This window comes from Pipistrellus kuhlii, unplaced genomic scaffold (assembly GCF_014108245.1).
Source record: "Pipistrellus kuhlii isolate mPipKuh1 unplaced genomic scaffold, mPipKuh1.p scaffold_m20_p_41, whole genome shotgun sequence".
NCBI classification, from domain to species: Eukaryota; Metazoa; Chordata; class Mammalia; order Chiroptera; family Vespertilionidae; genus Pipistrellus; species Pipistrellus kuhlii.
The window spans coordinates 1,871,963-1,895,838 of NW_023425542.1; the positions used below are offsets into that span (position 1 = coordinate 1,871,963).

The 23,876-nt window shown below is 51.2% G+C and overlaps 1 protein-coding gene and 1 long non-coding RNA gene across 2 annotated transcripts in view; one reads left to right on the plus strand and one right to left on the minus strand.

Moving 5' to 3' along the window:
- Positions 1 to 19,990, plus strand: part of LGMN (legumain) — a 32,680-nt gene extending 12,690 nt beyond the window's left edge. The window contains exons 3-14 of the mRNA XM_036411736.2: positions 8,449 to 8,546; positions 8,903 to 8,984; positions 10,564 to 10,649; positions 11,826 to 11,901; positions 12,923 to 12,985; positions 13,719 to 13,785; positions 14,312 to 14,430; positions 14,512 to 14,601; positions 15,657 to 15,857; positions 17,280 to 17,450; positions 19,236 to 19,303; positions 19,530 to 19,990. Of these exons, the coding sequence (XP_036267629.1) occupies positions 8,449 to 8,546; positions 8,903 to 8,984; positions 10,564 to 10,649; positions 11,826 to 11,901; positions 12,923 to 12,985; positions 13,719 to 13,785; positions 14,312 to 14,430; positions 14,512 to 14,601; positions 15,657 to 15,857; positions 17,280 to 17,450; positions 19,236 to 19,303; positions 19,530 to 19,572 (1,164 nt within the window). The 3' untranslated portion in view covers positions 19,573 to 19,990. The remainder of the gene's footprint in view (positions 1 to 8,448; positions 8,547 to 8,902; positions 8,985 to 10,563; positions 10,650 to 11,825; positions 11,902 to 12,922; positions 12,986 to 13,718; positions 13,786 to 14,311; positions 14,431 to 14,511; positions 14,602 to 15,656; positions 15,858 to 17,279; positions 17,451 to 19,235; positions 19,304 to 19,529) is intronic.
- On the minus strand, positions 6,321 to 22,065 carry LOC123651251. Its single transcript, XR_006739843.1, has 2 exons — positions 21,983 to 22,065; positions 6,321 to 6,373 (listed from the first exon to the last, which is right to left on the minus strand). It is a non-coding gene; the product is annotated as an uncharacterized LOC123651251 (long non-coding RNA).
- Between the last annotated feature and the right edge of the window lie 1,811 nt (positions 22,066 to 23,876).

Sequence of the window (23,876 nt, forward strand, 5' to 3'; positions counted from 1 at the left end):
GGATCCGGGTGGAGGGGACAATGGGCAATGGCTGCTAAAGGGTATGGGATCTCCTTTTGGGATGATGAAATATTCTAGAATTAGATAGTGGTTATGGTTGCATGGCTTTGTGAATATACTAGAGACCACAGGGTTGTATATTTTAAAAACTGACTTTTATGATATGTGAATTATACCTCAATAAAGTTGTAATTTAGCCCTTGCTGGTTTGGCTCAACAGAGTGTTGGCCAGTGAACTGAAGGGTCCTGGGTTTAACTCCAGTCAAGGGCACATGCCTGGGTTATGGGCTCCATCAGGAGGCAGCCGATCAGTGGTTCTCTCTCATCATTGACCTTTCTCATCATTGACGTTTCTCTCTCTCTCCCTCTCCCTTCCTCTCTGAATCGATAAAAATATAAAAATAAATAAATGAGTAAAGTTGTAATTTAAGAAGCCAATTCATTTTGTAATTCTCAGAAACTGGATGACAGTATGTGTTGAGCTGTCCTAGAGCCTTTTACACAGTGAACTCAGTCCCTGTCGTGGGTTATATGCTGTAGTTCCGGTTCTTATTCCCTCTTTGCGAGTGAGTGGGCTGAGGCAGGAAAAAGGTCAGCACTTGACCCAGTGTGGTCAGATGACAAAGTGCCGAGACTGGATCCAAACCCAGGCCGATGAGCTCCGGAGCAGCACTGTCCAGTAGGACAGCCACATATGTCGTGGTGAATTTTCTAGTAGCTACAGTTTTAAAAAGTAAAAAAAAAAAAAATTTAAAAAGTGAAATTAACCTTATCTTATTTAACTCAGCATATCCAAACTATTATCATTTTACTGGTAATGGACATAAAAAGTTGATAGCAAGATGCTATCATTTTGTATTTGGTGCTAAGCCATGGGAATCCAGTGTGCATTTATATTCACGGTGTGTCTGGTTCAGACGGACGGGCACATTTGAAGTGCTGATCGCTGTGCGTGGCCAGTGGCTGCTATATGGGCCAGCGCAGGCCTCTGGTCTGTGTTCCTAATGGCTGGGCAGTGTCTCTGCACCTAGGTGTCAATTTTCTTTCCTTTTTAAAATATATTTTTATTGATTTCCCAGAGGAAGGAAGAGAGAGAGAGAGAGAAACATCAATGAGGGAATCATTGATTGGCTGCCTCCTGCACGCCCCCTACTGGGGATCGAGCCCACAACCCCAGCACATGCCCTTGACCGGAATCAAACCTGGGACCCTGTAGTCTGCAGGCTGACACTCTATCCACTGAGCCAAACCAGCTAGGGCTGGGTGTCGATTTTCTTATCTGTTGGGTACGGGGTTGTTTAGATAAACTCTTGCGAGCTCTAAGATTGATGGTTATTGAAGAATGACATTTGCATGCTAGCTGAATAGGACATCTGGCTTTCTTAGAAACTTGTCATAGCAAAATGACCCTTTTTCCTTTTAATACTTAACAACAGGCCTGACCCATTTCCAGAGAAGCAACCTGAGTCAGCGGTTCTTGACTTCCTCCCTCCTCCCCACAAGGTAGAAAGATGAGGCACTCAGTATGGGTCACCGATAGTGAACAGGCTGATTCATCAGCCACCCTGGATTTTATACAACCAACTTTAAAAAATACTGGTTAGCCGAAACCGGTTTGGCTCAGTGGTAGAGCATCGGTCTGCAGACTGAAAGGTCCCAGGTTTGATTCTGGTCAAGGGCATGTACATTGGTTGCGGGCACATCCCCAGTGGGGGGTGTGCATGAAGCAGCTGGTCGATGTTTCTCTCTCATCGACGTTTCTAGCTCTCTATCTCTCTCCCTTCCTCCCTGTAAAGGATCAATAAAATATATTTTTTTTAAAAAAATACTGGTTAAACATTATTAAGTGTAGGTATCCAATGAACCTTCGCACCCAGAAAACCTTTTTTTTTTTTCCTCTTAAGTGTTGCTAGTTTCCCTGGGTAAATACTTACCATAGAAATAAAGGGAAGCAAGGCAAAAGAGGTGGCCGCAGACCGAAATAGTTGTCCCTAAATGAGAGAGGGCGACAGTGCTGAGGCCACGGAGGCCGAGCAGAGAGGAAACACGTGTGCTGAGTCATTGCTGACCTCAGGCCCTATCCCTGCCCGCCTGACTCCGTTCCCAGCCAGCTGTCAACATTTGCTTTATTTATTTATTTATTTATTTTTATATATATTTTATTGATTTTGTACAGAGAGGAAGGGAGAGAGATAGAGAGCTAGAAACATCGATGAGAGAGAGTCATCAACCAGCTGTCTCTTGCACACCTGCTACTGGGGATATGCCCACAACCAAGGTACATGCCCTTGACCGGAATCGAACCCGAGACCCTTCAGTCCCCAAGCCGACGCTCTATCCACTGAGCCAAATCGGTCTCAGCAAACAACATTTGCTTTCTTGACTTTGGAGGCTAATCATTAAAAGCATTTGAGGCCGGCTGGCATCACTCAGTGGTTGAGCATTGACCTGTGAACCAGGAGGTTGGGGCATTTGCCGGGATTGTGAGCTTGATCCTAGGTGTGGGGTGTGCAGGAGGCAGCTGATCAATGATTCTCTCCTGTCAGTGATGTTTCTATCTCCCTCTCCCTCTCCCTTCCCCTCTATATTTAGAAAAAAAAAAAAAAAGGCATCTGAAAGAACTTTCCCTGTAGAACCTATATAGACCTTTACATACATTTTATAAAGCCATACACTTTCCTTGGATTAAGACAGCACTCCTTATCACAACTTTCTTAATTGCACACCAGGCACAATTAAGTCATTGCTAAGTGCTGTGCTTCTGCGCTTTGTCTTAACCGAACTGGATTTCTATTTTTGGCTGGGACTCCTGAGCGACACTCTGAGAGTGGGGAGGGTAAGGCCTGGGGGTGGAGGATGACCGCAGTGGTGGGGCGTAAGCCAGCTCCAGTGAGTGGAGGTGAGAGGGAGAGGGCCGAAGTGCAAGCAGCCCCAGGTGAGGGCGGTACAGTCTCCTCTGACAGGCTTGTGGACGTAGGTCCTGGGGAGCAATGGGGCTGGAGGTGGGTTTCTCTCAGGACAGAGGTTTAGCCTGTGGAGAAGGAAGATCTGAGGCCTGGGGGTGGCGGTGGGGATGGGGGTTGATGTAGGTTGAAGGTGAAGTTCTTTGTTATCAGGAATTGGAGGAGAGCCAGGTGTTATCAGAAGAAAGGGTGCACGTGCCTCATTAGCCCCTTTTATTTAATTATTTATTTTAAATATATTTGATTTTTTTTAATTATATTTTATTGATTTTGTACAGAGAGTAAGGAAGAGAGATAGAGAGTTAGAAACATCGATGAGAGAGAGTCTTCAATCAGCTGCCTCTTGCACACCCCCTACTGGGGATATGCCCGCAACCAAGGTACATGCCCTTGACCAGAATTGAACCCGGGACCTTTCAGTCCACAGGCGGACGCTCTATCCACTGAGCCAAACCGGTTTTGGCCCATTATCCCCTTTTAAAAACAGCTTCACAAGGCATAAGTTTACTAATACACGTCCTAAGTCACCTGTGAGAATTGCACAGCTAAGTGACTGTTAGTAAAGTCATACAGTGGTGCAAGCCTCGGCACAGTCTAGTTTTAGGGCAATTCCCATCATTCTAGAAAGTTTCCTGGTGCCCTTTGCAGTCAGTCCTCCCTGTTTCTTCCCAAACCCTTGTAACCATGGGTCTGCCCTGTCTCTCTTGTTTTGCCTCCTCTGGAAACTTCTTATAAATGGAATCAGACAATATGTAGTCTTGTGTGTCTAGCTTTTCACTTAGCACTGTGGTCGGCAAACTGTGGCTGGAGAGCCACATAAATGTCAATCGTTGTACTGTTGCTATTTGGCTCTGCTGACTAATCCGTTTGCCGACTGCTGATTAATCAACAGAGCCAAATAGCAACAGTACAAGGATGAGCAGACCGTGGGAACCCCTTCACAGTGACTGAGACCAGAGCGTGCCAGCTGTATTGGTCTTTGTTCCAAGCAGGTTGTCCGTGTAGCTGACAGTTGGCCCGAGGTGGAGGCAGCAGGAGCAGACAAGGGCAGGCCAGGGCTGCAGCAGGCAGTCACGGGATGCATCAGCACGCCCATCGGAACTCCCAGTGCGAGCGCTGAGGCATGCTGACCGCAGTGATCTCTGCTCAGCAGTCCCAAGGGTCAAGTCTTGCTCAATGCCCTCCCCTCATATGTTACCTCACATGGCCCTTCTGTTTTAAGGGGGAAAATTCATATAGGACAGATATGTTCAAGGGAAGTGAGTCAAGTAGCCTTCAACACCATTTCCACATTTTTTTATTGGTTTCACCCAACTTTTATTTCTTTTGAGTGCCAGTAAATACTTGATTCATACAAGGAACCCCCCCACCCCCGTGAGTTCAAGTTAGAGGAACCAAGTACCTCAAGGACCCACGAGAGAATGAGATGTGCCTTTGAGACCACTGTGTGGAGTGGACGATGGCACAAGGCATGGGGGGATTGGAACCCGGGTTTGAAGCACTGAGCCCTTCTGAGCTTGTTTCCACCCATGAAATGGGGGGGGCGGGGTATTACAGGGGGGAAACAGCTTCTTGTCAAGGCAGTGTGAGGAGTTCAACCAGTGTGGGAGAGCGCTAACCCAGAACATGCTGAACCTGCTCTTTCTAAAAGATACAAGATACAACTTTATAGAAACACTAGAAGCCTGATGCACAAAGATTCATGCTAGAATGGGCTTTCCTTTCCCTGGCTGCTGGCACTGCCTTTCACTCCGGCCCAGCCCCTTTCCACTCTGACCCCACCTTCCCATGCTGCCCAGAGGTCCTGAGAGACTGGGGGTGGGGCAGAATACCTGCATCCTGTGGGGGGTGGGGGGGGCACCCTAGTCATTCCACACCTGTGTATGCAAATTAACTGTCATCATTGGTGGGTTAATTTGCATATCACTCCTGATTGGCTGGTGGTGTAGCAGAGGTATGGTCAATTTACATGTTTATTATTAGGTAAAATGTTTCACACATCACATGTAATTCATCCATTCCAGGTGCACGCTCAATGATTTTTTTAAGTAAATTTGCCAAGTTGTGCAAACATCATCATAAATTAGTTTTAGGGCGTTTCCAGTAAGACCCCTCACACCTATTGGCAGTCCCTACCCACAGCTACTACTAACCTACTTTCTGTCTCCACAGATTTGCCATTTCTGAACATTGCATGTACATGGAGCTATACAACATGCAGTCTTTTGTGTGTGGTTTCTGTTAGCGTGGTGTTTGTGAGGTTTATCTGTGTTGTGGCATGTGTCAGGACTTCGTTTTCATTGCCAGAGTATGTTAAGTCGTGTGGATAGACTACATTCCGTCAGTCCATTTACCAGTTGGCAGACATATGGGTTGTTTCCATTTCTTGCCTCTTATGAACAACGCTGCCAAGAACATTTGTGTGGATTAATGTTTTTGTTTTTTGGGGGGCAGATACAGTGGAGTAGATTTGCTGGGTCATTTGACAAATTTATGTATAACTTTTTAAGATACTGTTAAACTGTTTTCCAAAGTGGCTGCATCATTTTATATTCCCTCAACAGTGAATGGAGGTTCTAGTTTCTCCACATTCTCTCTAACACTAGTTTTGTTTGTCTAGCTATGAAGTGGTACCTCATTGTGGCATATATACTGCATATTTTAATTAATCTTAGAGACGGGGGGAGGGAGAGGTAGAGAGAAAAATTGATGTGCAGAGATATACATTGATTAGTTGACCCCAGAAAGAGCCCTGACTGGGGATCGAACCTGCAACCTAGGCATGTTCCCTGACTGGGAATTGAACCCACAACCTTCTAGTGCATGGGACAACCTCTTCAACTGTGGGACATTGGGAAGGGCACAATGTAGTTTTAATTTGCATTTCCCTAGTAATTAATGATATTGGGATCATTTTGTATGCTTATTAGCCATTCATGTATCTTCTTTTTTTTTTAAATTGAATTTATTGGAGTTATATTGGTTAATAAAATTATTTTGAATATTTCACACCAATCCCTTCTGGTCTGTAGTTTTTCTGTTGGGAAATCAGTTGGTAGCCTTATGGTTGTTCCCTTATAAGTAACCATCTTTCTCTTGCTGCTCTTAAGGTTCTTTATCTTTAACCTTTGCCATTTTAATTATGATGTGTCTTGGTGTGGGCCTCTTTGGATTCATCTTGTTTGAGATTTCTGGGCTTCCTGGACTGTGTGTCCCTTTTTCCTTCACCAGGTTAGGGAAGTTTTCAGCCATTATTTCTTCAAACATAGTCTTGACCCCTTGCTCGCTCTCTCTTCTGATATGTCTATGACATGGATGTTGTTACTCTTGATGTCCCTTAGACTTTCCTCATATTTAAAATTTTGTTTTTTGTTTGTTTGTTCTTTTGCTGCTTAGGTGTTTTCTGTTATCTTGTCCTCTAAATTGCTGATTCAATCCTGTTTCATCTAACCTGCTGCCCATTCCTTCTAGTATATTCTTCATTTTAGATATTGTGTTCTTCATTTCTGACTTTTAAAAAATGGTTTCTATGACCTTCTTCACGTTTACCATCTCTAAGTTCTCAGTGAGATCATTCTTCTCCTAAGTCCTTGAGAATCCTTATAACAATGGTTTTGAACTTTGTGTCTGATATCTTGTTTGCCTCTATTTCATTTAATTCTTTTTCTGGGGACTTCTCCTGTTTTGTTTTTTCATTTGGGACGTGTTTATTTGTCTCCCATTTTGTCTGTTTTTTGTGTTGTCTCTGTGTATCGGGTAGATCTTCTATGACTCCCAAACTTGTTATGGTGGTTTTCTGTTCCGGGTTCTTTTGGGGCTCAGTGGCGCAATTTTCCAGATCACCTGAGCTCCGTGCCCAGGAAGGTTTGTTTTGTGGGTTATGTGCTCCCTCCTGTTGTAGTTGAGTCTTGGATGCTGTTGGCCCGTTTGTGGGTGGGGTTAACCGTCAGTCTGGCTGACTATAAGAACAGACCTCGATCACATGTTGTATGAGCCACTGTGTAGGGTGGAGGAGTTGTTTCCAGCAAGATCTGGAGCCTGCCAGGATCTCTCTTTGGGTGTGCCACCTGTGTGGTTAGTTGGGCCAACTTCTGTTGTGGTCTGAAGCCCACCACTGGTTGTGCTGGTTCTGGGTCCACTTGGATGGGATTCTGGTGCAGGCCGGTGTGAGATGCTGCCTGTAACCAGCCTTGGGCTACCTGTCCGGAGCTACCACATAATCCGCTGTTTTTGGCTGCCTCTACCAGGCCTGGGAGTGTGTGTTGTGTATCTTCTTAAGTGATCTTTACTCAAATCTTTTTTTCCCCCTAGGTGGATAATTTTAATCTTATTAAAGAACAAGAGTTTGCAAATTCTGACAAGTCCTGTTACATAATGTGTTTTGCAAATATTTTCTCTTACTCAGTTGCTTGTCTTCTCATTTTCTTAATAGTGTCTTTTGAAGTGCTAAGGTTTGTCATTTTAATGATGTCCAATTTAGACAATTTTTTCTTTTATAGACCAGACTTTTGGTGATATATCTGTAACATCTTTGCAGTTGTAACTCAAGGTTCCAAAGATTTTCTGTTGTCTTCCAATAGTTTTGTTTTAGCCCATACGTAAGTCTGTGATCCATTTTGGCCTAATTTTCGTGTTGAGATTGAGATGAGGGCCTAAATTCATCTTTTTTCATATGGATATCCAAATAGTCTCAGCGTCATTTGTTGAAAGACTGTTCTTTCCCTGGAATAGTTTTGAAATCAGGAAGTGAAAGTCCTCCACCGCTGTTCTTTTTCAAAATTTGTCTATTCTAGGTCTTTTGCAATTTTATATGAGTTTCAGGTTCATCCTGTCAATTTCTGCAAAAACCTGCTGATCTTTTTGAAAAAGTTTCCTAATGCTGTCTTCTGATCCATGAATATGAGATGCCTGTTTGTCTAGATCTTGAATTTCCCTCAGCAGTCTCTTGTAATTTGCAGTGTGTGAACACTGATTTTGTTTTTTATTTACTCTGTAAATTTTTTATTTTTAATGAGTTTTTTAATGAGCTTATGTTCAGGCAGGAGTAATAAATAATAGGTGAGTTGGTGGGTGTGTCTTCTCACTTCCACTATCATTGTAAGGGTGATATAATGCTGATTTTATTTTAAAGGCTGTTGTTACCTATGGATGCAGTGGTGGTGCTTTGTGCATGGGTGCGTGCGTGTAGACCACCTATATATTAACTGCCTGATGAATAAGAGCTTAGCTAATAAGAGTGCGTGTATAGACCACATATATGTTAACTGCCTGATGAATAAGAGCTTGGATAATGGGGCGGAGTGAGATTTTTAAAAATTGGATGCAAAAATATAAATGTTTATGTTCTAAAATAATTTAAAGACCTGACCAATAGGGAAGGACCCCCGGCATGCCTTCTTGGAGAAAGAACGTGTTGCTCATTAGAACTCCAAGCCTGGCCTCCTCCTGGGCAAAACCTAAGGCTTGCTGAAATCGTGTCTCCCAGGCAGACGCGTGCCACGCCTACCAGATCGTCCACCGCAATGGGATTCCCGACGAGCAGATCGTGGTGATGATGTACGATGACATCGCCACCTCCGAAGAGTGAGTACGCGGTGCCCTCGTGGGTGGCGTCCTCCTACCAGGGGCCTACCGTTAGGATAAACAGACTCGCAGGTGGATTCTCACAGGGCCGCTCCATGTAGAGCTTTGAACATAGTGTGGGGCACCCTGACAGTGGCAGGGACTGGGCGGCAGGTGCTGAAAGTGGTTTGGGGCTGGCGCTTTCGAAGCGTTGAAAACAGGATGATCGGCATCCCCAAGCTGCTAAAACCATTGCACTTGGTGACTGTTGGGCAATGAGCAGTGTCTTCGACAGTTAACGTCTTTCTGTGAAAGGGCATTGTTTTGCAGAGAGAGGTTTCAGAGACATGTCAGACTTTGTGTCCTTTGATTTTCAGGAACCCCACTCCAGGAGTTGTGATCAACAGGCCCAATGGCACGGATGTGTACAAGGGGGTCCTGAAGGACTACACTGGGGAGGTGAGCCCGGCAGCATGTGGCCTTGGTGCCAGCGGGGTTTGTTCTCACTTTTGCAACGATTTTCCTGTTTTGTGTATTTCTGGCACCAAAATCTCACTAAACTTATTCTGATTGGTATTTCATGCTTGTATTAGGATTTGTGCTTGAGTAATTTTTGAGAGTTTTGACAAAGTAAAAGGAAAAAAGTTAAATAAGTTGCACTCTACTATTCTTTAATTTCCAGTCTTTATAGAGGCCCAGTGCACGAAATTCATGTACTGGGGTGGGGGTGGGGAGTGTCCCTCAGCCCAGCCTTCACCCTCTGCAATCTGGGATCCCTCCCACAATCCAGGACTGCTGGCTCCTAACCACTTGCCTGCTTGGCTGCCTGATTGGCCGGCATGATTGACACCTAACTGTTACCCTACTGGCCCGATCACTCCCAACTGCCCTCCCCTGCATGCCACCTTGTGACAATGTTGGGGTGGCCATCTTGTGATAATGTGGGGGCGGCAATCTTGTGGTGGGAGGTTGGGAGGGTCAATTTGCATATTACCTCTTTATTATATAAGATTTCTTGATTTTTAGAGAGGGAGAATAGGAGGAAAAGAGAGAGAAAGAGAAACATCGATGAGAGACATACGTGGATCATCTGCCTCCTGCACTCCCACAGTGGGGATCCAGCCCCCAACTCAGGCTTATGTGCCCTGACCAGAACTAAAACAAGTGACCTCCTGATTCATAGGTTGACGCTCAACCACTGAGCCACTCTGGCCAGGCTTCTTAACCTCCTTTTCTTACTATGAGAGGGATCTTTTAGGAACTGATTGATATTCCTGGCTGTAAATGTTTCTCTGAAGTTTAGCAATCCTTTGAATTTAAGTTTTCTCTCTTAAATTCAGGTACAATTAAATTGAACACATCATACATGTAATATAGACGATCCCATCTTTATGAAATTCTATCTATACATAATTTTACAGGGTGGGGCCAAAGTCGGTTTTACAGGTTCATAGTTGTTTGGGTGGGAAAGAATACAATAATTAAGAATTAAAAGAATAAACGTGCACATGGACCTACTTTTGCCCCACTCTGTATAGGAAACGGCTGGGATCTAAGTGGTGGGATTTTTGTTCCCCTCACGATTTCCTGTATTGCTGGTTTTTTGTTTGTTTTTTTAATGAGCAAGTATCAATTTAGAAGATCTCCTTTGAGGACATCATATTTCCTCGGGGTTTGGCCTTTTAGGCAACAAGCTGGGCGAGGGTGGGCCCAGAACAGACGTTTCTGCTGCCTCTTTGCCTTCTCCCTGGTGGTAGGCTCTTCCTCTGCCACTTACCCCGCTGGCCGGCACCGTCGGCTCCTCCACTCGGCTTCCCGAACGGCGGAGAAGGAACGCAGGCTGGCCGAGTGCCATCAGACAGACGAGAGGTTCTTTGAGAAGAGACATCAGCCCTATTTGGGTCTTTCTTGGTTCTGGAGCGTTTGCTCTTAAACCTCGGGCCTTGGACACGTGTGGGCTGGTGGCCTGGTCTGTACAGACTCGGCAAACCTCTGATTTGAAATGGCATGTCTGACGTCAACTCCCCATTCCTTGTAGGCTGTCACACCGCAGAATTTCCTCGCTGTGCTGAGAGGTGACGAGGAGGCGGTGAAGGGCGTAGGATCGGGAAAGGTCTTGAAGAGGTAACGCCTGCTTGCTTTGCGCCATCAAACTTTTCTGAATGACCTGGCAGCCGGGAATCCATCTGGTCCTGGCTCCCGTTTACCTGTGAGAAACGGCAGAGCGGGGAGCTCTGTCCTGAGCTAAGACAGGCCGTGCAGGTTGGAGGGCGCCTTTGGCAGCTCATTCCTGCATCACGTTAACCCCATGACCCAGGGTTCCCTATCACAGGTCCTCGAGCTGTGCGTTCCACAGCCAGTGGTACCTCTGAGACTGGTGAGAAGCCCGCAGTGGGCCAGGGCACAGGGCATCAGGTCAGGGCACAGGGCAGCGGGCCAGGGCACAGGGCAGCAGGTCAGGGCACAGGGCAGCGGGTCAGGGCACAGGGCAGCAGGTCAGGGCACAGGGCAGCGGGTCAGGGCACAGGGCAGTGGGCCAGGGCACAGGGCAGCGCAGTGAGGGGAGCACACTCAGGAGTCCAGGACTAGCCTTCTCACAGGGAAAGCTCACACCAGTGCTCGCCCCGCCCCCGGTGTGTGAGCGATGTGTCCTCTTGAGCATCTCTCTCCGTGGCAGTTTTATATGATGTCAGGGCCTTCAGAGAGTCCCCCAGGCACTGGGCACACGCTGCTGTGTCTCTCACTCGGGAGGGCAGGCCCGGGCACAGGTATGCTCACGTGCGTTAGAGCAGAGACGGACGGCTGTGTGTAATGAGCCAGATTGGTTCCAAGGTAGTTGTCACATGTCTGCGGCCTTGAAGCAGCGCCCTGAGGGGAAGCCCTGGCGAGGGTGGGCAGGTGGGGGCCCTGACTGCAGGCCCGGGGCGCCGAGGGAGCTGGAGCTGCGGGACACGTCTGGATGTGTGTCCTGGACCCCTCACTCATTTGGGGGACGTCTGGTTAGAGCAGGTGACTGCTTGGGAGGAGGCCCGTTGCCAAAGGACCTGCTCTGCAGATCACACCTGGTCTGTCCGCCAGCATGGTCTCCTCCTCCCGGGCCTCACTCTGTCCCAGGCCCTGGATAGGCCTGGGCTCAGCTGGTCAGAGGGCGGCAGGCCTGAGTTCCTCTTTGTATCTGGGTGAGAGACTAGTCCTCAATTTCTTAGTGTTTGTGGGGAAGTGGGGGGGAGTAGGTAAGAGCAACCTCTCAGAGAAACAGAACAGGAAACGCTGGACTCTGACTCTGTTCTCCCTCGGCAGCGGCCCCCGGGACCACGTGTTTGTGTACTTCACTGACCACGGAGCCACGGGACTCCTGGCCTTTCCCAATGATGACGTGAGTTTCCTTAAACTGGGATGGAGGGCAGAGCCGCGGGGACAAACTGGGATGGAGAGCAGAGCCGCGGGGACAAACTGGGATGGAGGGCAGAGCTGTGGGGACAAACTGGGATGGAGAGCAGAGCTGTGGGGACAAACTGGGATGGAGAGCAGAGCTGTGGGGACAAACTGGGATGGAGAGCAGAGCCGCGGGGAAAAACTGGGATGGAGGGCAGAGCCGTGGGGACAAACTGGGATGGAGAGCAGAGCTGTGGGGACAAACTGGGATGGAGAGCAGAGCCATAGGGACAAACTGGGATGGAGAGCAGAGCCGTGGGGACAAACTGGGATGGAGAGCAGAGCTGTGGGGACAAACTGGGATGGAGAGCAGAGCTGTGGGGACAAACTGGGATGGAGAGCAGAGCCATAGGGACAAACTGGGATGGAGGGCAGAGCCGCGGAGACAAACTGGGATGGAGGGCAGAGCCGTGGGGACAAACTGGGATGGAGGGCAGAGCCGCGGAGACAAACTGGGATGGAGGGCAGAGCCGTGGGGACAAACTGGGATGGAGAGCAGAGCTGTGGGGACAAACTGGGATGGAGGGCAGAGCCGTGGGGACAAACTGGGATGGAGGGCAGAGCCGTGGGGGTGCCGTAAACCCGCGATGGGGGCTCCTAACGTCCCTCCAGGGTGGTGTGTGGGGCACACATTTAGCAGCTTGAAATCTGTCCAGGGGCACCTCCTCCGGCCACTTCCCCGACATTTCTGCACGTATGGCTGCATCAGCGGCTGCCTCAGGGCCTGGGCGAACCCTGTCCCTGAGTGCTCTGGGCGGAGGGAGGAGTGCGGAAGCGTGTTCTCCTGCCCCTTTAAATCTGAACGAACCCCTGGGTGACATCTGGATGCTGCTGCCCTCTAGCATTGTTTCTGGGGACTGGGGGGTGAGAATGCCAGAGCACATCGGGGCTTCAGTGTGGGGGGCCCAGCAAACGGTTTCTCTTGAGGTCTTGATCTGAACGCCAGTATTCTTGCCTTTTAGCTTCATGTAAAGGAACTGAATGAGACCATCCAGTACATGTACAAACACAACAAGTACCAGAAGGTAAATCAGCTTTGGGGTGGCCGTGGGGGGGTACGAGGAAGGCAGCGCCCGCAGCACCCACCTCCAGGACGTGCCTTCTGACTCCGGGCGGTGGCGGCGGTGTTTTCTGGAAAGGGTGCCCTTTCGGTCAGTTTCCCGGATGGACCTTGCCTGGTCCTGGGGCTTTCGCTGGTAGATCAGAATCACTGGCATCTTATTGCAACAAAGAGCGTGGGTCCCGCCCCGGAGTTTGACTCCGGCCTGGGGAGAGGCCTGAGGCTTTGCCTTCGAGGTGACGCGGAGGCCGCTGGGCCCGGGACCGGACTCTGAGGAGCACTGCTCCTCTGACTGCCAGCGGTTTGGGGCATTTGGGAGGGAAATATCACCGTGCTCTTTTCACCGGGGCCCTCGCTCGCTCGCTGTGACAGCCTGCTAGAAACCGCGTAGCTCAGGCCCGGACGGGTAGCACGGTGGGAAGACGGCCTGCGGTGCCAGCCCCGGGGCGGGGCGGTGCAAGTTTCCTTGGCATCGTCGGTGGCTCCGTTTCCCTGCGTCATCCCAGCTCATGGGTCGTGTGTTCCATTAGGATGAATAGGTCCGAGTCCTTCTGCTTTGTGTGGCAGCAGAGAGGTCTCCCGAAGCAAAAGCGAGAGACTCTTAGGGTGGGTCGGCGTGGGCAGAGCCAAAGTAAAGGAGCTGTGGGGAGCGGTCTGCCCGGCCGAGGGGTGAGCCACCTGTCCCGTTCGCCTTGCAGATGGTGTTCTACATCGAAGCCTGCGAGTCCGGGTCCATGATGAAACACCTGCCCACCGACATCAACGGTAGGTGGTGGGAGCCCCGGCCTCCGAGCCCGGCCGGGTGAGCCCGTTGCTCTCGGTGCATGCAGTTGGTCACTCTCCGACTCTGCCGATGTGAAATGGGTATAACCATAGCACCTGTTTGTTTGTTTGTTTTATCACTTTAAGTGATAACATTTGTCAAGCACAACGCTGAGCCCGTGGCAGCTGTCGCAGAGGTTGAGCCAGCCTATTCCATCCGTAAATGTTTCTCCAGAGACTAAGTGAGGAGCCTGTGCTTCCGGTCGCCGGGCTGTGAAAACCTGGCAGCATTATCCTGGAATAGCACTATGTCCCAGGAAGCCCAAGGGCCTGCTTATGGCTGCACCGAGTGCCCGTCAGCTGGCTTCTCCCTCTCCCACGGGTCATTTCAGTCGAGTGGTCGTAACTGAGCAGCGCGGGTACACGGCGTCTCCGCCCTCCCCAGGCCGGCCAGGGCAGCACTCTGCACCGGAGGAGGAGCACACGGGAGAATGAGACGGGACTAAACGGGGCCTTCCATTCCTCGCAGTGTATGCCACGACAGCCGCCAACCCGGAGGAGTCCTCCTACGCCTGTTACTACGACGAGCAGAGGTCCACGTACCTGGGGGACTGGTACAGCGTCAACTGGATGGAGGACTCGGACATGGTGAGCCCCAGGGCAGGGTGCCCGCCCAGCTTAGCCTCCAGGCGCCGACGGCCGAGGGACTCACTGTTCTCATTTCTGCAGGAGGACTTGACCAAGGAGACGCTGCACAAGCAGTACCAGCTGGTGAAGACCCACACCAACACCAGCCACGTCATGCAGTACGGGAACAAGGTGGGGCCCGGCGGGGAGGTGGCTGGGGTCGGGGTGGCCTCGCCCCTCGTGGCCGCTCCATCCTAGGGACCTGTTCGGGCTTTGGAATCGGACCTTGCTAGGGTCAAACTGGCAAAGCCGTGAGACTTAGGGGCAAGCTGCCTCACCTGAGTCTCCACTTCCTCCACGTCAGAGCGCTCGTGTGTGGGTAACGAGGGCCGTTCAGGAAGGCCGGGCGGCAGAAAGCGCGAGGCACGGGCCAGGCCCACGGGAGAGGGCCCTCCGTCGGAAGCTGCTCCAGCTTTCCCAGCCCGGCCCCCGGAACCCCCGCCTCGGATTACCCGGGTCCCGCCTCGCTCTGCAGGCTGCAGGGGTTCCCTGGGCCCTTTGGCTGTAAGTTAGAGACTTTCCCCTTCCAGCTCTGCCCAGAGGGACCGAGGTCGTGAACTAGGGTCGCAGGGCTGCCTGGACAAGGTCACAGCCAGTGGGGCCTGAGGGGACACCTCTGTGGCATTAGCTCCGCCCAGCCCGGTAGACCCGGATCGCAGCTCCAACCTGGACGCACTCTGCACCTTCCTGGTTACGAGGGACAGGTGCTGAGCAGGGTGGGTGCTCAGCCCAGGGTCCCCCATCTGCGTGACCGTGGAGGAGTGGCTGCCTTTCGAACAGGACAGAATAGCAGTTCTGCAAAGGGAGCCCCGCTTGGTTGAAGCTCGTCATTGTGGATTGCAGGTGCTCAGCGGTGTTGTCTTGCCCAGTGCTGGCAGGTAGTTGTCTTTTTAATCCTGACCTGAGGATATGCCTTCACTGATTTGTTTTTTAAAAGAGAGAGGAACATTAATATGAGAGAAGCATCGCCCTGACTGGGGATTGAACCCGCACCCTTTTGGTTTACGGGACGATGTTGCAGGGACTGAGCCACCTGGGCAGGGCGGTGCGTGTTTTCAGGCTGCGATGCGGCCCTTCAGTGGTCCTGAAACCCGACGGCGGGAACTGTGGGCCTCCAGGACCAGGGTAAGGCTGGCCCTCCTACTCTTCCCGTTCCAACCAGTTCCTCTCTCTCCCTCCACCCCCAGTCCATCTCCACCATGAAGCTGATGCAGTTCCAGGGCGTGAAACACAAGGCCAGCGCTCCCATCTCCCTGCCTCCCGTCCGCCGCCTGGACCTCACCCCGAGCCCCGAGGTGCCGCTCACGATCATGAAGAGGAAGCTGATGCTCACCAACGACCTGCAGGAGTCCCGGCGGCTGGTTGAGCAGATCCACAGGCACCTGGAGGTGAGGCCAGGGGCGGGGCCGCTCCCGGCCTCGCGCACTGGGAGCCAGGGGACGTTCGTTTATTCCTGTGCTGTTACTTAGTAATGATTGTGTTATTTCCCACTGGAACAACGTAAACCTACTTTTCCTCACCCTGTATCTAATAATCCCAACGATTGGTCTCTCACACTATCTTCCTTTTTAGTGAAGAGCTAATATGCAAAGTGACCACCACGCTAACACACAAGATGGTCGGTGGCCCTCATATGGTCAAAGATGGCCACCCCCATGTGGACACAAGATGGCTGGCAGGGGAAGGCAGTTGTGGGCAATCAGGCTAGCATTGGAGGGCAATTGGAGGGAGGGGGGCCAGGCTGCAGGGGAGGGCAGTTGAGGGGGACCAGGCCTGCAGGGGAAGGCATGTGGGGGCAACCAGGCCAGCAGGGGAGGGCAGTTGGGAGTGTCTAGGCCTGCAGGGGAGGGCTGTTAGGGGTGACCGGGTTGGCAGGGGAGTGATTAGGGGGTGATCAGGCTGTGGCAGGGGAGTGATTAGGGGGTGATCAGGCTGGCAGGCAAGTAGTTGGGAGCCAGCAATCCAGGATTGTGAGAGGGATGTCCAACTGCCTGTTTAGGCCCGATCCCACCGAGGGGTCCCAGATTGGAGAGGGTGCAGGCTGGGCTGAGGGACACACACCCCCGTGCACGAATTTCGTGCATCAAGCTGCTACTTGTGGTATAATAACCAGGGCATAATGCTTTTTGTCTCAGCCACAGTGTAACCAGCATTCTCGTACTTCTTTAGTCTTATACCTATTTACACTCCTAAAATTATTCACCCCAAAGAGCTAATATTTATGATGGTTATATCACTATTTCCTGCATTAGAAATGAACACTGAGATTTAAAAAATATTAAATCACTTAGAAATGAAAATTATTCTAGTTGTTGTTAATCCTTACCAGAGGATATTTTGCAGTTGATTTTTAGAGAGAGTGGAAGGGAGGGAAAGAAGTAGGGAAAGAGGGGAGGTGGGGGGGGAATGAGAGAGACACAGCCATTGGTTGCCCCCTACACCTGCTGTGACCTGAACCAGAGATCAAGCCTGCAATCCAGGTACATGTCTTTGATCGGGAATCAATCCTTGACCCTTTGGACATCAGTCTGTTAAGGAGTTGGGCCTTTCCCTCCTTTTTTCGGAGTGGCCCCCATGCCTGCTCCTGAGGTACTTAGATGCCGGGAGACCCCCCTAAAAGGCACAGGATTTCCCAAGGTCTCCGGCTGTCACAGGCGCCACATCTTCCGCCGCCTGCAGGATGCGCCTGTTGGCATCCGATTTACCATAGGTGGTGGGGGCTGTGGGAAGGGAAGGTCCTGACCCAGCCCGGGTCCGAGAGGCCTGTGAGGTGAAGTACAGTACATTTCAAAGGACGCGTGTCTCCACAGAGCAGGCACATCATGGAGAAGTCGGTGCGGAAGATCGTGTCCCTGCTCACGCGGTCCGATGACGAGACCGAGAGGCTCCTGTCCGAGAGGGCCCCGCTCACCGCGCACGGCTGCTACCAGGCCGCCGTGTCCCACTTCCGCACGCACTGCTTCAACTGGCACACACCCACGGTAAGCACTGCCTCCGCTGGCACACCCCACGGTAAGCACTGCCTCAGCTGGCACACCCCCATGGTAAGCACTGGCACACCCCACGGTAAGCACTGCCTCAGCTGGCACACCCCCATGGTAAGCACTGGCACACCCCACGGTAAGCACTGCCTCAGCTGGCACACCCCCATGGTAAGCACTGGCACACCCCACGGTAAGCACTGCCTCAGCTGGCACACCCCCATGGTAAGCACTGGCACACCCCACGGTAAGCACTGCCTCCGCTGGCACACCCCCACGGTAAGCTGGGCCGGGCAGGGCCGCCGTGGCTGCACCTAGACTTCCATGGGCAGGCGGGCCTTGCCCTGCATCCTGACCCCAAAGCTACGGCACTGCTGTCCCTGGAGCCTTGTCGCAGGCTCTCCCAGGCCTGCAGCAGCGGGAGAGGAAGGTGGTCAGACTCGCTGACCATGAGTGCCGCCCCGGGGCCCGTCGTCCTCCCTGTGGGTGGGAGTTCCCCAGGCGTAGATATCTCAACTCCATTCTCTTCATGCCTCTGGCCCTGCCACCCCCACCCTCACCCCTGTCCTCCACACCAGCCACACTGGTTTTTCTCCCTTTGGGATCTGCTCTGGCTGCTCCCCAAGAAATAGTGTTGAAGCCAGGCCCTGGCCATGGGGGAGGAGGAAGGTCCTAACCAGCCTCCTCTCCGATCAGCCTCCCGGGGAAGGCTCAGCAAACCGGCCCGCAGCTCCAGGCCTGCCCACACTGGGGTCCCCTCCACCTCCGTTTTTATAAACAAAGTTTTATGGGGCACAGTCCCCTCTGGTGTTCACATTGCACTGCAGGAGAGCCGATTGGTTCCGACCACCCCCAGACTACAACCCCTGCTTCTCTTCCTGGGGAGCCGGCCTGCGGGAGCCGTGTCCTGCAGTGTGGTAGTCACCACCCTCGCGTGGCTACTCAAACGTGGGTTTAAATTAGGATGAAGTGAAACGTGAAGCCCAGTTCCTCAGCTGCACCAGCCACATCCCACCTGTCCAGTAGCCACACGTGGGCGGTGGCTCCGCACGGAGGACCCTGCCACACATTTCTGTCGTGGCCAAAGGCTCCGTCGGGCTGTGACGCACACACCGTGGTCACGTGGGCTTCCAAGGGGCGGGGTCCTGGCCACGCGGGAGGTAGCTCTCCGGTATTAGGGAGCTTTTTTGTTTGTTTGCTTTCATTTATTTAACACAGTATTTCCTTATTCACGTAATAATTTAAACCTTCCCACTTATCGAGTGAATACCTGATTCTATGCAGTACTGTTTCCTCTGGAATCACACGGTGAAGCTCTTCCTCTTCCTCGTGAGAGTTCTCCGTTTCCCTGGAGTTTCCTCACAATAGGCACCCCCGGCTTTTCGGGTCCTCACCTGCTAGAGCCCAGTGTGGTGTTCCCTTCCCCTCCGTCTTCCTCACCCACCCATTGTCCCTCCCGGAACGAGGCTCCAAGAAACGAAGCCGGTGGCCAGGGCGGTGCTGGGTTCTGGAGGGAGCGGAGCCTGCGGGCTCTGCACCAGGAGGCCTCACCTGGGCTTGTGCTCTCGGGGGCTGCCCGCCCCACGACGGGAGCATTGGGGGGATGGTTCATGAATCTTTCCAGCTTATCAAAAGGTGGGGAGGGGTCCCTGACCCAAAACGGGTCACGAATCCCTGCTGAAGGTGCTTTGCCTCTGTAGCCAGGGAAGTGGGACATGCCCACGTGAAGAGCTGGCGGCACGGTGCAGGGATGTCTGACTGTGTCGTGGGTCTGTTCTCCTGCAGTACGAGTACGCCCTGAGACATCTGTACGTGCTGGCCAACCTCTGTGAGGAACCCTACCCGATCGACAGGTGAGCCAGCCTGAAGGTCATCGTCGCCCAGAGCAGAAGGCCGCGGCCTGCTCTCCTTCCCGCCGGCGGGCGCTGGGCTCCTGCCTCTGCCTGCGGCCACGCGTGACCCGTGGAGGCAGCAGAAATAGCTGCCTTCACACGGGATGGCCTGCTCCGTGTTGGGCTGCGTTTGTCTCTGCGTCTCCAGAGCTGACCCGGCTCACCACCTCCTTCCTGTTACTTGCAGAATAAAGTCGTCCATGGACAAGGTGTGCCTTGGTTACTACTGAACCGCTGCCTTCCCGCCGCTGCTCCGAGCGTGAACACCGGCCCTGGGAGCGCCGACCGACCGGAGGAGACAGACGGAGCGAGGGAGGCTGGGCCTTCCTGGGCCCGCTCGCCTTCCCCGCCTCCCCCTCCCCTGCAGCCGTGGACACTCTAAAACCTCGGGTTTAGCCGGAAAAGGCTGTTTGCTTCCCTGGAGGCTTGTGGCCTGTTTGTTAAGAGGCAGGGGGTTCGCCTGGGCTTCGGGGGCCGGTGAGCGGATCTCTGCGGAGGAGCTGGGAGCTGGAGCTTGAGGCGTCAGCCCGATCATTGGGAAGGGCAACCGAAACCCACCCAGAAAACTACTTTTAGAAAATAATAACGTTTTGATTGCTTTTTATGTTTTACTCCTCAATAAGGATAAAAATAAAGGTTGTGACTGAAGCCGAGTATTAATTTGGGGCCCTGGGCTCCCCTCACGGCCGCCCTGCGGGCGCTCCTCTGCCCGCCTGCACCGGGCGGCCTCCTGTGCCTCCGCCACCGCCCTTCCTTCCTCTTGCCTCAGTGCCTTGCCCTGCACTTGACAGCCTCAATGTGTATCTGGAAGTGCCGCTCCCCCAAACCTTCTTCATCCTCCTCCTCTCCCCACCCACCAGAGTCCTGTCTCTCCTGACTGTGCCCTTTCTGCAGCTGTCAGCAGCTGTCAGGGTCGGCCCTACACCAGTGGTGGGGGAGAAGGGTTATTGCAGTTCCTCCAGGGCGAAGGCTGCCTGACTTCCCTGTCCCTTGGCCCGGTGCCTACGCAGGGAGTGCTCACCATGGATCAGACATGTAAGAGGACACTAACTACAGCCATGCAGTGGGGTTTTAAGCAGCAGGGAGAGGGAATGGAGCTGGTAACACACTACACATTAGGCCACGTGAGAGAAGCCCATATTTCGAGATCCCCTTGATACCTATAGAAACAGGAAGTGAGTGGTGCCGAGGCCCAGGAAGAGGGGAAATGGGGAAATAGCGATGGCCAGTGGGTCTGAGATTCCTTCTGAGGCGATGAAAATGAAAGTTTTTGTGGTGATTGTTCAGCTCCATATACGAAACACCATTGAACTGTGCACGCTAAGTAGAAATGATGTGGTTAATATACTTCAATAAAGCTGTTGTTTAAGCCGTATAGCTGGATGGCTCAGCTAGCCAGAGGCTGCCAAGAGGAAAGGCGGCACCTGCTGACCTTGTCACTCAGTTCCACTTGTGTTCATGCTGTAGAATCCGGTTTGGCAGTGAGGCTTTGAAGTTTGCAATGAGGAATGGAAGGTGGGAGACTGGCAGATGGTTATGCCTTGACCAACTCGGGGGGGAGGGAGGGGTTACTTTATTTCTAAGGAGCTGTTGCTTTTTATCAGCACAAACATCCTTTCTCAGTAAGGTTCTCATAAGGCTAATCAAGTGACTTCGGGATAAAGAACGCATTGTCTGGATTTGGGGCACGCTAGGGTTTTAAGTAACAAATACAAGGTCACTGCATGTGTTTCTCACTCACACTCAGCAACCCCAGTGCTGGCTGATGTTCGAAGACATGCAGATCCTGAAGGAGTGGATTTTTACAGGGAGCCTCTTACAAGGCCTCAAGGTTCTGGTGGCAAAAGCTCTGGTGTTTCCTGGAACGGTTAACTACCCTCCTGCTCCTGCTTCTCCATTCGTCCTCTCTGTAGGAAATACAGTATATTTGCTTATTGAACATTCAAAAATGCAAATGTTCACGGTACTGAAGGGGAAAGCAACTGTTTCATTTCTCAAATAAACGATGATTTCATCATCTCAACGCCTTGCCACTTCTTCCTCCTGTGGTTGGTGGGTCCCATCCCTGTAGGAAGCCATTTCCTCAAAGGGTTTAGATTTTTAATAATGGGGGGACCTTCCCATGTGCGTCACAACGGGGACCAGCATTTTTTCTAATTATACCCAAAATGTACACACATGCACTCTGGCACATGAAGTGCGCAGCCCAGAAACGTTCAGAGCAGAGCTTAGTCATCCCTACACCCCACCCCCCCAAACCTCAAATACAGTTCGATATTCATCCTTAGAGGCCCCTTTCTCCATATTTACATACTTAACTACAAATTATACTTCTATTGTATTTGTTTCCTTTTCATTATAAAGTAAGACTTTAAAAACCATGTCAAACATAGTGGATTATAAGGCAGACACCCTTGTCACTATCACTCGGGCCAAGAAATAGAACTTGACCAGCGGTATTGGTCAAGATTCTCCAGAGAAACAACCGACAGGATGTGTAAGCACATACAGAGATTGAGCTTAAGGAACTGGCTCACACGATGGAGAGTTGGTGAATCCAAAGTTGCAGGCTGGATACACGGGGGAGTTTGCTGGTAGACTTCCTTCTTGATCAGGGGACGTCAGTTTTGATTGTCTGACGACCTTCAACTGATTGCATGGGGCCCACCCACGTTATGGAGGGTAATCTGCTTTGTTCAAAATATACTAATTTACATGTGAATATCCAAAAAACACCTTCGCAACAACATCCAGAATGTTTGACCAAATATTGGCTCAGACAATGCCAAATTGACACAAAACCTTCATAGCAGCCGCCTCTAGCCCATTCATGCTCTACCCCAGTCACAGCACTGGCTCCCCACAAAAGTAACCTCTCTCCCTGTGTCCTTTTTTTCTTTTTCAAAACATATTTTTATTGATTTCAGAGAGGTTACTGAAGAGAGAGAGAGAAACCTCAATGATGAGAAAGAATCATGGATCCGCTGCCTCCACACCCCACGCTGGGGACCGAGCCCTCAACTCAGGCACGTGCCTTGACTGGGAATGGAATTGTGACTTCCTCGTTCATACAAAGGTCAACTCAACCTCTGAGCCATGCCAGCTAGGCGTCCCTGTGTCCTATAGATTTGGTTGAAAGTAAGCAGCTCTAGACACTATTCTTGCCCACTTTTTTTTTTAAAGGTCATTTCTTCCAGTGTCTAATCTACAGGTTTTCCCCTCATCTCTTTCCCTTCCACTTTCTGCTGAAGACCCAGGCTACTGGTTTGGAATTTTTCAGTCTGGGTTTTACTGATTGCACCCTCATGGTTTTGGCCCCGGTGTCTCTTACAATCAGCAGCTGGATCATCAGCTTGAGCAGACGCTGGCCATCTTTGGTGAGAAGGCACAGGGTGGCTGGGTTTGCTCCTTTTTGATGATGCAGTAGTTGATCTTCAAAGCATAGATCCATTGATTCATTGAGGAATTGCAAATGGGTGAAATTCTAATTTTATTTTATTTCATTTATTAGCTGGAATAATTATAAGGAATCACTTCCTCCCCTTATCTGCTATATCCACTGGTATAGCTCATCTAGAAAAGGCAGGAAAGTCCATTTTATCTTATTTACCTAATTTTAAAAATTGGAGGGGCACTACTCTATACACATATATGCATGTATACACATTATTCCTTTCCTCAAAATGTGATCCAATAAGCTTTCTAAATATCTTGAATTTAAAGTTTATACATTTTTAATGGGTTTCAATCCATTGCACTTTACTAAAGCCTGAAGTGTCTTTTTTTATGGCCAATGGAATCTTCCAGGTTGATTCCCAAAGCTTTTTTTTATGTATATATTTTTATTGTTGATATTATTGCAGATGTCTCCCATTTACACCCCCTTTACCCTCCTCCCAGTCCCTATCCATGCCTACCCCCAGTCTTCACTACCCAATTGCCCATGTCCATGGGCTATGCATATCCTATATGATAAAGAGGTGATATGCAAATCAACCATCACACTATCACAAAGATGCTGCCTACAACCAGGCCAGCAGGGGGGTTAGTGAGGAATGACCAAACGACTGAATAAGCAGGCTGCATGGAGTGACCAGGCTGGTGTGTGGGGACAGTTGGGGGTGACCAGGACATCAGGGTGGGCAGTTAGAAACAACCAGGTCAGCGGGGTTAGGGGAGTGCAGTTGGGGGCAACCAGGCTGGTGGGGGAGCAGTTAGGAGTGACCAGGCTGGCAGGAGGGGCGAGTTGAGGAACAACAGGCTGACAGGAAGGTAGGTGGGGGGCAATTAGGCTGGCAGGGGGAAAGTGAAGGTGACTAGGCCAGTGGGGGGGGGGGTAGTTGGGAACAAAGAGGCTAGAAGAAGGGTACAGTTAGGGGCAACCAGGCCAGCAGGGGAGGCAGTTAGGGGTGAGTTGGTTGGCAAGCAGAGGCAGTGAGGAGCAGCCAGGAAGCCAGGCAGGTGAGCAATTAGGAGCCAGCAGTTCAGGATTGTGAGTTGGACATCCATTGACAGGTCCTGGATTGGAGAGGGT